Raw genomic sequence first — 14,173 nt, 5'->3', positions numbered from 1 at the left:
TACTCTTTCTAACTTTAAACATTTTGCAGTGCAGTTTCTACAATTATTATTTTCGTGAATTTTTAATTCATGTAACAAATCTATAGTCGTTCTCGAGGAGAAACAAATGTAATTAGTTTTATTTATGTTGAGTGTTAATAAATTTTCCTTAAGTTTCATATAAACTCTATTTAGAGCCCTTTGTGTCTTGGAAAAAACTTCTACCCAACTGCTTCCGCAGTATCATCCGCAAACGATACGAGTTTCTCATCAATTTCGATGTTATATAAATTATTTATGTATATTAAAAACAATATCGGGCCAATAATTGTACCTTGAGGTATACCAAATTTCATTACTAGTGAGTTACTTATGGTATTATTTATTTTAACTATTGTATATCTCTCGAGTAAATAACTTCTAAACCAATCTAATACAATTCCACGTATACCAGCTTTTTCTAATTTCTGTATTAATATAGTTTGGGAGACAGTATCGAATGCCTTTTTTAAGTCCAAAAACACGCCAATAGATTTTACATTTTGATCAATAGTTTTATATAGCATTTCTGTTAGCTCAAAAATAGCGTCGCTAGTACTAAGACCTTTTCTAAAACCGTATTGATTTTTCGATAAATATTTTGAGCTCTCCAGGAAGTTAATTAACTGATTTTTTATAACTTTTTCAAATATTTTAGAAATGTTACTAAGAAGGGCAATAGGGCGGTAGTTTCCCACTTCTGTTTTGTCTCCTGATTTGAATATTGGTATAATTATTGCTTTTTTAAATATATCTGGGAAAATTCCCGAGGTTAATGATAAATTTATAATATGAGATAAGGGAGTTAGTTTTTTTAAGGTTTTAATATCTATGTCGTCGTGGCCATTGGAATTAGAATTTTTTAAAGATGCAATTATTATTTTTATATCATTCGGAATAACCGGCGAAAAAAGACCTGGTATTATTTTCAGTTGGGTCTGTGTTAGAGGATGCATTTACATTAGTCGTTAGGATATCATTAGCTAATTTTTCACTTTCGGTTGTTTATCTCTTATATAAATATTATTTTTATATTTTATTTTGTCTATTGGGTTGAATTTTTTAGAGTTATTTGTTGATTCATTTATAGCTTTTCATATTAATTTGGAGTTACGGTTACAATTTTCTATTTTAATTTTAAAGTGATCGTTTTTTATGGATCTGATTAACTGGGTTAATTTATTTCGATATTTTAAAATAATTTTTTAATGCAACGTTAAATGGTTCTTTTTTAATACGCTTAGCTAATGCATCTCTTTTCCTTATCGATACAATTATTGAATTTGTTATCCAAGGTTTTATTTATTTTTTATGAGAGAATAAATATGTCGTTTTTTGACGTTAGATCAATATGTTTTTAATACATCAACAAATAGTTTCGAGGCTTCATTAGGGTCGTTTTCTTCAAAAACTGAGTTCCACGTTTCTTTTCCGATATTTTTGGTTAAAATTTCATAATCAATTTCGATAACATCTTTTGAATTATTCAGTTTATTTGTTTCGCGTATGTTAGGGATACTAATATAAATTGGGTAGTGGTCTGTAATATTAACTATATGAGTAGTGGATAACATTTTTTACGTTTTGCTTAATGAAAAAGTGGTCAATACACGTTTTAGTAGTGGAAGTTACTCGAGTAGGGTTATTTATACATGGCAAAAAGCCGTTTTCGTGTAGTACGTTTAGGTACTCAGTAACTATTTTCTAGCGTGGCAATAAAAAATCTATATTTATATCTTCAGCCCAAATTAAATTTTGAATATTCGTATAATAAGACAATTTGGAATTCATATCACTAATAAATTCTAGAGCACTGTTACTAGGAGATCGGTAACATCCTATAATCCTGTAAATTTTATTATTGTTAATTTTTCGTCGATACTTTTGATAGTTGCTTCGGCTATCGTAAATACATTCTCAACAAAACTTAAATCATTTTTTACGGAAATAACTATGCCACCGTTCCGGTTTTAACACATTTTTGTAAAACAGTAATTATAACCATTTATGTAGAACTCATTATTTTCCATAATTTGAAAAGTTTCAGTTAGTATAATTACATCTAATGATATGTTAATTGATTGTGAATAAACACAAAATTGGTCAAAGTTTTTTCTCAAACTTCGTATATTTAAGTGGAGAACTTTTAAACCATGCGAGGTTAACGAATTTAACATTGAAACAATCTAAAGGTATTTGCTAAGTTTGTTGATACTCAAATAAACGTCGCACCGAAGTCACCATAGCAACGGGGGGATTCTCCGCTCAACACCTGCTCTTAATCATTAAAAACCTGTTAACAATGGAGATAAACGCGGAGAGAGAGAGAGAGATAGTTCGCGGTAATCAGAGGAGCGCTAACGGCGTGGAGAGAGATAGTTCGCGGTAATCAGATTCCTTTGTGTCCGACCGGTAAGAGAAAAACCAACCACATCGCGTTTTATACAAACTAGTTTCGCTTTGTTTTTGTTGTGGAATAATGACTTATAAAGAAAACAAGGACTATGAACTGATTAAACATATAAATAAAGAATTGAAAAAAATTAATCGTCAACTTGAAATGGATTTAATTGCACAAAGAATGAGATATTTTCAAAAAGAGCATAATTCTCACGAAATTATTTTGGAACGTGCCCCAAAAACTGGATTCTTAAAGGCGATAGACGAGTTAGTGGTTTTTATTGATAGCGTGTTAAATGTTATTAACGATAGTTCCTTTGTGTCAACAACAAATGTTGTAAAATATTAATAAAGTTTTAAATTTAAATCAGTTTTTTATTTTAAACATAGAAGGATGTAAGATAATTAAAAAAAAATGATAACAATTTGACAAACATATTTTTTCAGGTTCAGAGTTTAAAATTATTTTATAACATTGTATTATTCATTTTTGAGTTTTGTAAAAAAGTTTTATTATCAATTTTATTCAAATAAGAAACACATTGACGGTATAAGTTGGTTTTTTAGATGTAAACTAGATTAATTGTTAAAGAACTAAAACCCGTTTTGTTTGTTATTATACCAATGTAATTACTTATTACGTTTATTTAAATTTCATGAGCGCGAACCGACCTTGTTTAATTTATGTAAATATTTCGTATAGTGGCAATGTATTCAATATAAATTTGAAAGCTTTCCCTTGCCTCGTTATTAAAAGTTACGTGACGGTAATATATGATACATATGTCATAATAATCAAGTTCAAGTCATCTAGGTACGTAACGATATAAAAATCCGTTAGGAACAACTTGTTTAAAAAGCGTTAAAAAATTGACGTAAATATGGTAAATTTCCTAAAAATAACAAAGATGGCCACCCTACAGAACCCGTTTGAATATGCAACATTAAAGATGGCGGCCAAATCACGTGAATTTTCCAAATTACTAAGAGTTCATATAATACCCGCTAAAAGAGAGTTACAAACTTACGTTAAGCCTTTGTCATGTTAAATTCCCGCAAAAAAATGCTTATTACTCGTGATATAGCTACAAGGTCACACATTCCCCGAGTCTCTGCGAAAGAATTGTTCACTAACCCGGCCATTTTTCAAGCGACGTAATAATTCGAGAAATATGACATAATGAATAGGCGTTTGCGGTTCTCTCGGTATTGTCACTAAAGGTATTTGCTAAGTTTGTTGTTCCTCTAACAGCGCGCGGAGTAACCTAGCAACGGCGCATTCCCCGATAAACACTTAATCAAAACCTGTCACCGCATTAACAATGGAAAAGCCGAGCGAGCTTGGGAATTCCTTTAAAGGAGCACTGACCCTTTTCGCGCCAAAATACCAGCCAATCAGCGCCATTTTGAATAATTTCGCGCCAGCCAATTAGCGCGCAGTACACGCGCCGCGTAGTTCCCACGTGGTCCCCGCACCAGCCAATCAGCGCGCAGTACACGCGCCACTCGGCGGGGGTAACCTGACACCCGTGGCCACGCCCACAATGTCGACCCCCCGCGCCACCTGCCGGAAGTGACCTAGTTTACATACAGGGGGGAATGAAGCGGAACTTCCGGTGCCGACCCCCTTTCTACCTGTACATTGAAAAACCCTGATGATTGTGGACTCTCCTACTGATATAGTTTTTGCGAACAATGCCTGGACCGAGAAAGTTGGGACACTCTATATTTCTTATCAATTCATAAATCATTTTTAGTTTTGGCCCAAGCTGTGGCAGAGCAAAAGTTTGCGTATTTCTTTTTGATTTATGTACCAAAGCCTTCTATGTAAAAATTGTAACGCTATGTACAATATAGTATACATTTTTACCTCTCCGAGGGGACTTTGTACCCTAGGAGGGGTTATACAACCACCGTGTGTCTGTCAGGCCTGCGAACGCGTTCGCATTTTCGGGGCAAAGGGTAATCACTGCGTACCCAGTTTCTTAGAATCAGGGAAAAGGTTTTTCCAAAAGCGCCCTCTTTTTGTCATTGGGTGTAGTATAATTCTTTAATCGGCCGGGATTCGAACCCGAGCCCTCTTGAACGAGAGGTGAGCGTTCTACCGCACAACCACGGATACAGTTACATTACACTGAAAATTAAAAACTCTTCCGAGGAGAGGTATATTTTGACTTTCCAACTTGTTTTATCTACTGTCAACTTACCTTCGTCAAAGAATACAATTCTATGAGTTCCCAGATGATGTCAACAGCAGAAATAATTGTAACTTTTCTTCCTATGCAGAATCTTGAGCCCGAAAAATGCTTAGAAAAAGTGATAAGTCTCAATTTGTTTTGCCGTCAGACTATTAACCAATTTCCCCCCTAAAAATCGTTGAGGCCTTAAATACTATCGGGCAGAATTAATTAATTTTTCGCGCTTTAAACTTAGGATTTAGCTTCGGTAAGAAATACAGTAACTTTATATGTAACGAAAACTTTAATATAGAACAAAAACGAAGTTACATTCAACTACGCGGTTAGATCAAAAAAATGAAAGAAACGGGCGCCAACTAAGCCTAATCTTTTTTCCTCTTTTTAAAAGTACACACGCGCATATCCCCAAAAGCCCGTAGAAATCGATCTCGTTTTTAGGCTCGTGAATTTGAATTATATAAAATCAATAAGACGGAATTTTTTACAAATGTCCCTAATAATATATTTTCTTACATTCTCCCCACCATGAACAACTTGTTCATAGCTATTCGTCTAACTCTAATGGGTATAACAAATTTATAGGGCGTTTAACTACAGTTCCATTTGGTAGTTTTAAGTTACACGAACGTATTCTTCCGTCTCGACCTTCAAAGACTTCTACTATTCTCGCTATCCTCCAAAGTTGACGTGGTTGGTTGTCGCCTTGTAATAGTACAATGTCTCCCTGTTTGATCGGTGATTTTGACGTGACGGACTTTAAATTGTGGGCAGTTTGTAGCTCTAACAAATAATGTTTCTTCCACATTTCCCATATTTGGTTTAGAAGGCGCTGTTGGTAGTTCCATCTAGATATTGCTTGTTTTCTGGAAGCCAGCTTTGATGGTTCAAGATTTCCGTTTGGTGGTAAAGCGGTTAAGAAAATGCGCTGGGGTCAAGGCTTCAGGTTCTCCCGCTGCGTCACTTTGATAAGTTAATGGCCGAGAGTTCATAACTGCTTCTACTTCACAAAGAACGGTGTACATTTCTTCAAATTTTAGGAATGCATTTTTCAAAATTTTCTTTAGAGTTGTTTTAATAGTCTTTACGATTCTCTCATAAAACCCGCCCCACCAAGGGGCCCTTTCGACTATAAATTTCCATTTGATACCTGTTCGACCGAAGTAATTCAACACTTCTTCAGATTTTATGCTATTCCAAATAGCGGTCAAGTCTCTATCGGCTCGTAGAAAACTCTTTGCGTTATCGGAATATATTGTTGCGCAAAGACCTCGTCTAGAGATAAATCGTCTTAGAGACATTAAAAAATATTCTGTGCTCATATCTGTTACAAGTTCCAAGTAAACCGCTCTCGTAACAGCGCAAGTAAACAAACAGATGTACGACTTCTTCGCTTTGTTGTTTTCATCTCTTACGTAGATCGGTCCTGCAAAATCGAGACCGGTTACTTGAAATGGAGGCGTCTCGGAAATTCTGTCTCTAGGTAACGGCGCTGTAATTTCTTCCGAATGTTTAACTCGCCATTTTTTACATACCAAGCACACATTTATTCGCTTTTTGACCAATTGTCTGGCTTTTATAATCCAATAAGTTTCTCTAAGTTTTGCTAACGTACTGGTCACGCCCATATGGCAGACTTTAAAATGCTCATCATCTACTACGAGCTCACAAAATCGGTGATTATTCGGTAATATAATTGGATGCTTTTCATTAAAAGTTAAGTTGGCTTCTTGTAAACGTCCACCCACTCTTAATAAACCGTTCTCGTCGAGAAATGGGTGAAGCTGTTTTATTACGGAAGTTGTAGAAATTTCTCTTCTCAATTTCAAGTCAGTTTCTTCGTACTGGAACGCTTCTCTTTGAACTTGTCGTATCCAAATTATTTTCGCCTCTTCTAGTTCCTCAGTAGTTATAGTAGAATTTGGTTGTTCAATGAGCCTTCTACTGAGTTTGATAAATCTCATTACCATCGCTGTAATGTGATAAACGGTGTATACTGAACTGTAGTTTGATAAGTTTAAAAGCGGTTCATTTGGTTCATTCGCGTGACAAATCGCTTGTATTATCTCTATCGACGCCTTTTTTTTTACTTCTTGTTCAATTTCCAATTTATCGGTTTCGTTTATGACATATTGACCACCGTGTTTGCCTTTCCATTTGTCGTCTTCCGATAAAAGCCAGCTTGGACCGTACAACCAAAATTCACTTTCATTTAATTCGCGCAACGATTTTCCGCGGGTTGGTAGGTCAGCCGGGTTTTCTTTGCCTGAACAGTGGTACCAACGCGAAGGCTGTGTTAAACGTTGAATCTCATCAACTCGATTTGCTACGAATGGGAGCAATTCTCTTGGATGTTCACGTCGAATCCATTCAATGGTGATGCGAGAGTCAGACCACAGGAAGATGTCGGTCTTAGGTACATTGACACTTTGACTGATCCGACTGGTTAAACGTGCACCAATCAGGGCACCCATGAGTTCCAACCGTGGGAGGGTCATTTTTTTGTTTTCACATGGCGCTACTCTGGATTTTGATGACAGTAAGCGACTTGTAATTTCTCCACTTTCAAATTGTGTTCGAAGGTAAATGACGGCGCTGTAGGCGACTTCACTCGCGTCGCAAAAACAGTGAAGTTGTTGATTTAAGATTGAATCTTCATTTTTATTTGGAAAAGCGAGACGTGGAATAGAAAACAATCGCAGATCTGCTAGTTCCGTATACCAGTTTTTCCATTCCTTTGCGATATCTGTGGGTAAGTCATCGTCCCAACCCAATTTTGCTACCTAAGTCTTCTGAAATATTATTTTGGCTCGAATGGTGTATGGAGTTATAAAACCAATTGGATCGAAAATTCTAGCTGAAAACTTGAGAACACTCCGTTTGGTGTTAGAAATGTCCCACATTTGTTGAATTAAAGAATCCACTTCATACCGAAAGTTATCTGTTGTAGGTTTCCATGTCATTCCCAAAACCTTCGTCGAGTAAATTGAGCTTAACAACGGAAGAGTTTTTTCATTTAACTCCAATGAAGGAGAGTCTCCCTCTGTAAAACCTTCGTGTATAAATTTCGCTCTCAAACTAGCTGAATTTGTTTCCCATTTTCTTAAATTAAAACTGGCTTCTCCTAAAATTGACTTTGCTTCACTAGCCGTCCTATAGGCAGAATCTTCATTTTCGGATCCCGATATTAAGTCATCCACATATAAGTCCTCTGATAGAATTTGACATGTTTGTGGATAAGTATCCTGATATTTCTCTACGTGATGTTTGATTGTAGCTGACAAGTGAAATGGGCTGGAAGTGACTCCAAAAAGTACTCTATTAAACCGAAATTTGACTATATTTTGTGGCGCTTCCATCTTTGAGGGATCTTCTAACCATAGAAATCTTGTTGCGTTTCTATTTTCCTTAGCTATACGAATTTGAAGAAACGCTTGTTCTACGTCTGCTACCAGCGCTATGGGTTTCATCCGAAATCGTATAAGTACGACAAATACGTCGGGGTTTAAATTAGGTCCCGCCAAAAGATTGTCATTTAGAGACTTTTCATTTCGTTCGTGCGAGGACGCGTCAAAAACAATTCGAACTTTAGTTGTTGAGCGATCTTCCTTTATAACAGGACTGTGTGGAAGGTAATAGACCCTTGTTCCTTCATTCTCATGTTCAGGGGTTACACGCTCTATTATTTCTCTATCTTCGTAATCCTAAATTCGGATTTTCACTGACGAAAGGAAGGTTAACTTCATATCTTCCATCGACGAACTGTACTGAATCTTTAAACAATTTTATAGCAGTTACGTCGGCTTGAGTTTTCGCCGTGGGCTCATCTTGCAAAATACCTAATGATTCTGTTTCCCAAAACGACTGAAGCGTGTCGTTTATGTCCTGTTCTTGAGTTATAATTTTCATAGCCAAGACTGGTCTCGGCAATCCGTTTTCAGTGACGCAGTTAGATGAGGTTATCTGCGAAGGACCCTGTACTACCCATCCAAATATAGTTTTCATAGCTACTAGCGATGGAGTTAATCTAACGATATCAATGTTGACAATTTGCCAATAGTATTCAGCTCCTATTAGGATATCTATGGCCTCCTTTCCGTTGTATTTGTGGCTGCAATCATCGGATAATTTTAGTCCTTTATAGTTAAGATGTTCTTTAATGTCGTCATTGGGAACTGATATCAAGGATGTACTTATACGTGGTGTTTCTAGGGCTTGAATCGTTATACGCTTATTATCTACGAGGCTGTTAAGTTTCAATTCTACTCTTCTAAAAGTCGTGACGCTAGGATTTGAAGAACCGAAAGTACAAACCTTTAAGGTCTCTTCGCCAATCAATTTTAAACCTAATTCTCGAGACAAATTCGATGACACGAATGTCCTTTGACTGCCTCCGTCCAGCAAACACCTTGCGACTGTCTTCGTGGCCGTTCCCGATACTGATACTTTAGCAGTCTGCAATAAAATATTATCATTTCCGGTTGTATGTGTTGCTACGCTAGTTGTCTTCGAGGAAGCTTTGATGTCTTTGGAAGTATTACAATCTCTTTCCTTGAAGGTTTCGCTCTCTTTGATTTTTGTCGACTCTCTAGTCTTATTAGACACCTCGCTTCGTTTTCTCTCAATTTCTTCACACATTGCCGTGTGGTGGCGTCTTTTGCAGTGTTTGCACTGAATTTTAGTACGACAATTTCTAGAAAAATGTTCTCCATTTAGACATCGAAAGCAAATTCTTTTCTTAATTAATATTTCTCTCTTCTCTGTAAGCGTAGTGTTCTTGCAATCTTCTAATTTATGCGCTTCTTTTTCACAAAACATGCAGAATGATCTAGTATCATTTCCCATAAATAAAGCTGCTGAAGACGACATTCTTCTAGATGTCTAATCGTTATTTTGACTTGGGCTCTTAAAGCTGCTAGATGACGCTTTCTCTTTAGAATGGCCCTGAGTTAGCCTAAACGTTCGTTCCCTGCTTTCTAAGTCTTCTTTTACGTATTCCATAAATTCTTTGACTTTCCATTTCCCCTTTGATTGTGGAGTTTTATGGAAGCCAAGCGCTATCTCTTGTGGAATTAATCTTACAAGCATAGGACAAAGAAAACTCGCATAGCTTTCTGGTGAGGTCCCTAATGATTCCAAGCTTCGCATGTGAACCATACAGCTATCATAAAATTTTCTCAAACCTACTAAATCGTTCACTTTAGTAACTGCTTGTAATTCTAACATCTTTTCAGTGTGATCGTCTATCAAGGTTTTTTCATCTCCGTATCGATCTTGTAATAGTTTTATCGCTACTTTGTAATTAACTGCGTTAACTGGTAGGCCATCGATTATGCTAGCTGCCTTGCCGCCTAAATGCGATAATAAATAATAAAAACGGTCCAAATCGTTTAACTCTTGGTTATTATGTACGGTAGCTTCATAATGGCTCCAAAACTTTAGCCAATGGCATTCGTCTCCTTCGAACGTCTTTATTTGGATTGTCGGCAGTTTAATGGCATTTAGGTTTGAACTTGCCTTTCGCTGTATCGATGCTTTCAACTTTTCGATAGCTATCTGAGCTTTTGTCTTCACAGTAATAATTTCTTCACGAATTTTCTCTACTTCTTGAAGTTCGGCTCCTAATTGATCCAAATTCACAATGTCTTCTATCGCATCGTCCAGTTTCTTAAGAACGTTTTCTCTAGGCTCAATTTGGTGAATAAGCTCCTCTAATTTACCGATGTTTGTTGGTTCGCTGGTGAGGACTGTTTCAATCGTTCTGACAGTCTCTGCGATGAGATGTCTGTAGTATTTGCGCTTTTCGTTTTTTCTATCGTATTCCGACATTGCACTTCTTAACCACTTTTAACTCTCTAATTAAATCCAAAGTTCCCGGGTTTCGGCACCATGAACTATTTATTTTTCGCGCTTTAAACTTAGGATTTAGCTTCGGTAAGAAATACAGTAACTTTATATGTAACGAAAACTTTAATATAGAACAAAAACGAAGTTACATTCAACTACGCGGTTAGATCAAAAAAATGAAAGAAACGGGCGCCAACTAAGCCTAATCTTTTTTCCTCTTTTTAAAAGTACACACGCGCATATCCCCAAAAGCCCGTAGAAATCGATCTCGTTTTTAGGCTCGTGAATTTGAATTATATAAAATCAATAAGACGGAATTTTTTACAAATGACCCTAATAATATATTTTCTTACAACCTTCGTCAAAGAATACAATTCTATGAGTTCCCAGATGATGTCAACAGCAGAAATAATTGTAACTTTTCTTCCTATGCAGAATCTTGAGCCCGAAAAATGCTTAGAAAAAGTGATAAGTCTCAATTTGTTTTGCCGTCAGACTATTAACCAATTTCCCCCCTAAAAATCGTTGAGGCCTTAAATACTATCGGGCAGAATTAATGAGATTTTGTTTATTAAATGTGCAACTAATAAATTTAATTCTATATATATTTCAGCGTCGGGCAGCGCCAACTGGTCTGTTTGGCGAGAGCTCTGTTGAGGAACAGCAAGGTGCTAATTATGGACGAAGCGACGGCGTCGGTCGATCTGGACACTGACGACCTCATCCAAGAAACTGTCAGGAGGGAATTCAAAGCGAGCACTGTCATTACCATCGCTCATCGTCTCAAAACCATCTTGGATTACGACAGGTAAAGTGTTGGTCGAACTAAAATCCGTTAGCAATAAATCTGAAGGAATTAAGGTTCTTTTAGTCCTTATTTTTTAGCTTGAATCCAACCGGTTTTGTTATTAGAAATTCAAAAACAAAATGAGCTTTTTAAGAAAAAATACATTGTTAAGCAAACAGTAAGTTGTAGATTAAACTCAGCTTATCGTGGTTAAAAAAATAATCACTTCTAAATATATTTAATTTTATCCTGATTGTAATAAATCTACAAGTAATATTGCGCATCATTTTAATTTTATTTCAGAGTCATGGTTCTGGACAACGGAGTAATTGCGGAGTTCGACAAACCTTCACAACTATTAGCAGATTGTACCTCTATGTTTTATTCTCTGGCCAAAGACGCCGGAGTTGTCTAATTTCTCCCACGAGTCAAACACGCGACAAATGCTCAACACATATTTTTAAATCTGGGAAAATAACAAGAATATCTTGAAATCTAGGCGCCAATCGATACTAAATTAAAACAAACCAGAACGAAAATCTTACTTCAATATTTTAAGACTTGTTTTGGTTTTCCGATATAACTTTGATATTCTAAATCACAGAAACATTTTTGAATCTTTGTTATCACTGACACTGATGAATTCTACTTATTTATCTATCGTATTTTATTGAGAAATTGTATGTTTATTATAAAATCCAAATCGTTACGTATTAAAATCAGGCTCTTGACTAAAACTTGTGGAACTTACATAGCTCATACATTATTTGTTATACCTTCATGGATTGTATTAGCCCCTGCAAAATGTCCCCATTCACCGTCTTATAATTATTCGCATTTCTTAATATTTCAATATTGACCTTTACACGCCATTATCGTAAGTATTCAACTTCAAAATATGTTTGGTGACTACCGTCGCTAAACATGTACAGGGTGTTTGAAATTGATCGATACAATCGTTTTTAGCAAAAACTATGTATTGTGGCGGTACGAAATTTTCAGGGGTATTTGATGACTAGTAATCGTTTTAAATTTTATTTTTGAAAAAATTATTTTTCAGTGGTAGTTTGCAGACAAAAAGTTTTAATGAGATAGTGAAAGAGCGGACTCTAAAAGGTTATAATAAACTTGGTTCGGTCAAAATCCGCCTATTTTTCACTGAACACTGTATCTCTAACCAGACGGGAAAAGCTGTAGCTTCCACCATACAAAATCACCTGCCGCCACCACCGTCTCTCTGTAAAGGGGGGAAGGTTCAAGAATTTTGAAAGTTTCGGGCTGTCAAGGCCATATAATTCGTCACGTGGTTGACAAAACGTTCCGTTTGAAATGGGGTGGGGGTTTACATTCTTTTGAATGACCTTGACTTCCCTGCGAATCGAGTACGGCCAACTATTTCAGCTAATACGAAGTAGGACGCAAACGGACAGTGAGGGGGTACCATGATTTTTCGCTGAAATATGAGGTCATAATAAAAACAAAGTGATCGTAGGAGGCAATAGCTTTTTATTACATTTATTTTAATCGAAAATTAGCTTAAATATTTCTATGTTTGAATTAAACACTTAGAATTTCCAAAAAAAAATACATTTGACGTTTTTAAATGAAATGAAGAATAAGCGAAGACCTTAATTTTTTTAGTTACGTTCACTCTTAAAATGTTGCCATTTAGTTTTTAAAGCTGTTATACGAAATAAAATCATTATTCGAAATTATCAATTTAAGTTAACCCCAGTAGCACACGGAATCCGATTTCAGGTCGGATAAGGGTCGCTGAGTCGGGAAAGGGTCCGCGTCGTATGACACGCTTCATGCAGACTTAATGCCGACTATACATTTTGTTTATTTTTTTCTTAGCAGTCGGCCCGACGTTATATTAAGGGGCTGTTAAAAACCTGCGACTCAGTTTTTTTAAGTCAGATTGGGCTGCTATGCCAACGCATATCCGACGGTCGGGCCAACGATATTTGAAGTATATTTTCCGGCCTTTTTGAAGTTGGGCTGTGCACTTCATGAAGACCCAATATCGACTTGTTCGTTTTTCTTCCATTTTTTGTAGAGGTCGGGCCAACGATATTTTAAGCGGTGTAGTCAACATAAATTCCAGAAATTGTCAGGGTCGGCTTGTGCACTTCATGCAGACCCAATGCCGACAAGTTATTGTTTGCTTCGATTTTATTTAGACGTCGGGCCAACGATATTTGAAGTATATTTTCCGGACTTTTTGGAAGTCGGGCTCTGCACGTCATGAAGACCAAATATCGACTTGTGCGTTTTCCTTCCATTTAATGTAGAGGTTGGGCCAACGATATTTTAAGCGGTGTAGTCAACATAAATTCTAGAACCTTTTAGGGTCGGGTTGTGCACTTCATGCAGACCCAATGCCGACTAGTGTTTGTTTTGCTTCGGTTTTATTTAGACGTCGGGCCAACGATATTTTAAGCATGCATTCGGGACTTTTAAGGAGTCGGTCTGTGAACGTCATGCACACCGATTGCCGACTTGTGCGTTTTCCTTCCATTTTATGTAGAGGTCGGGCCAACGATATTTTAAGCGGTGTAGTCAACATAAATTCTAGAACCTTTTAGGGTCGGGTTGTGCACTTCATGCAGACCCAATGCCGACAAGTTATTGTTTTGCTTCGGTTTTATTTAGACGTCGGGCCAACGATATTTTAAGCATGCATTCGGGACTTTTAAGGAGTCGGTCTGTGAACGTCATGCAGACCGATTGCCGACTTGTGCGTTTTCCTTCCATTTTATGTAGAGGTCGGGCCAACGATATTTTAAGCGGTGTAGTCAACATAAATTCTATAACCTTTTAGGGTCGGGTTGTGCACTTCATGTAGACCCAATGCCGACTAGTGTTTGTTTTGCTTCGGTTTTATTTAGACGTCGGGCCAACGATATTTTAAGCATGCATTCGG

General features: G+C 36.7%; 1 protein-coding gene across 5 annotated transcripts in view; it reads left to right on the top strand.

Annotated features, from left to right (window-relative positions):
- LOC149926418 (ATP-binding cassette sub-family C member 1-like) overlaps positions 1-11,984 on the top strand; it is a 66,396-nt gene extending 54,412 nt beyond the window's left edge. For all 5 annotated transcript variants that reach the window (XM_090158428.1, XM_090158430.1, XM_090158429.1 and 2 more), the window contains 2 exons: positions 11,074-11,268; positions 11,551-11,984. In XM_090158428.1, the coding sequence (XP_090014554.1) occupies positions 11,074-11,268; positions 11,551-11,662 (307 nt within the window). In that variant the 3' untranslated portion in view covers positions 11,663-11,984. The remainder of the gene's footprint in view (positions 1-11,073; positions 11,269-11,550) is intronic.
- The last annotated feature ends 2,189 nt before the right edge of the window (positions 11,985-14,173 follow it).

The sequence above is a fragment of the Leiobunum rupestre genome, chromosome 9, assembly GCF_980474605.1.
Source record: "Leiobunum rupestre chromosome 9, qqLeiRupe1.1.hap1, whole genome shotgun sequence".
NCBI classification, from domain to species: domain Eukaryota; kingdom Metazoa; phylum Arthropoda; class Arachnida; order Opiliones; family Sclerosomatidae; genus Leiobunum; species Leiobunum rupestre.
This window is presented reverse-complemented; position numbering and strand designations above follow the sequence as displayed.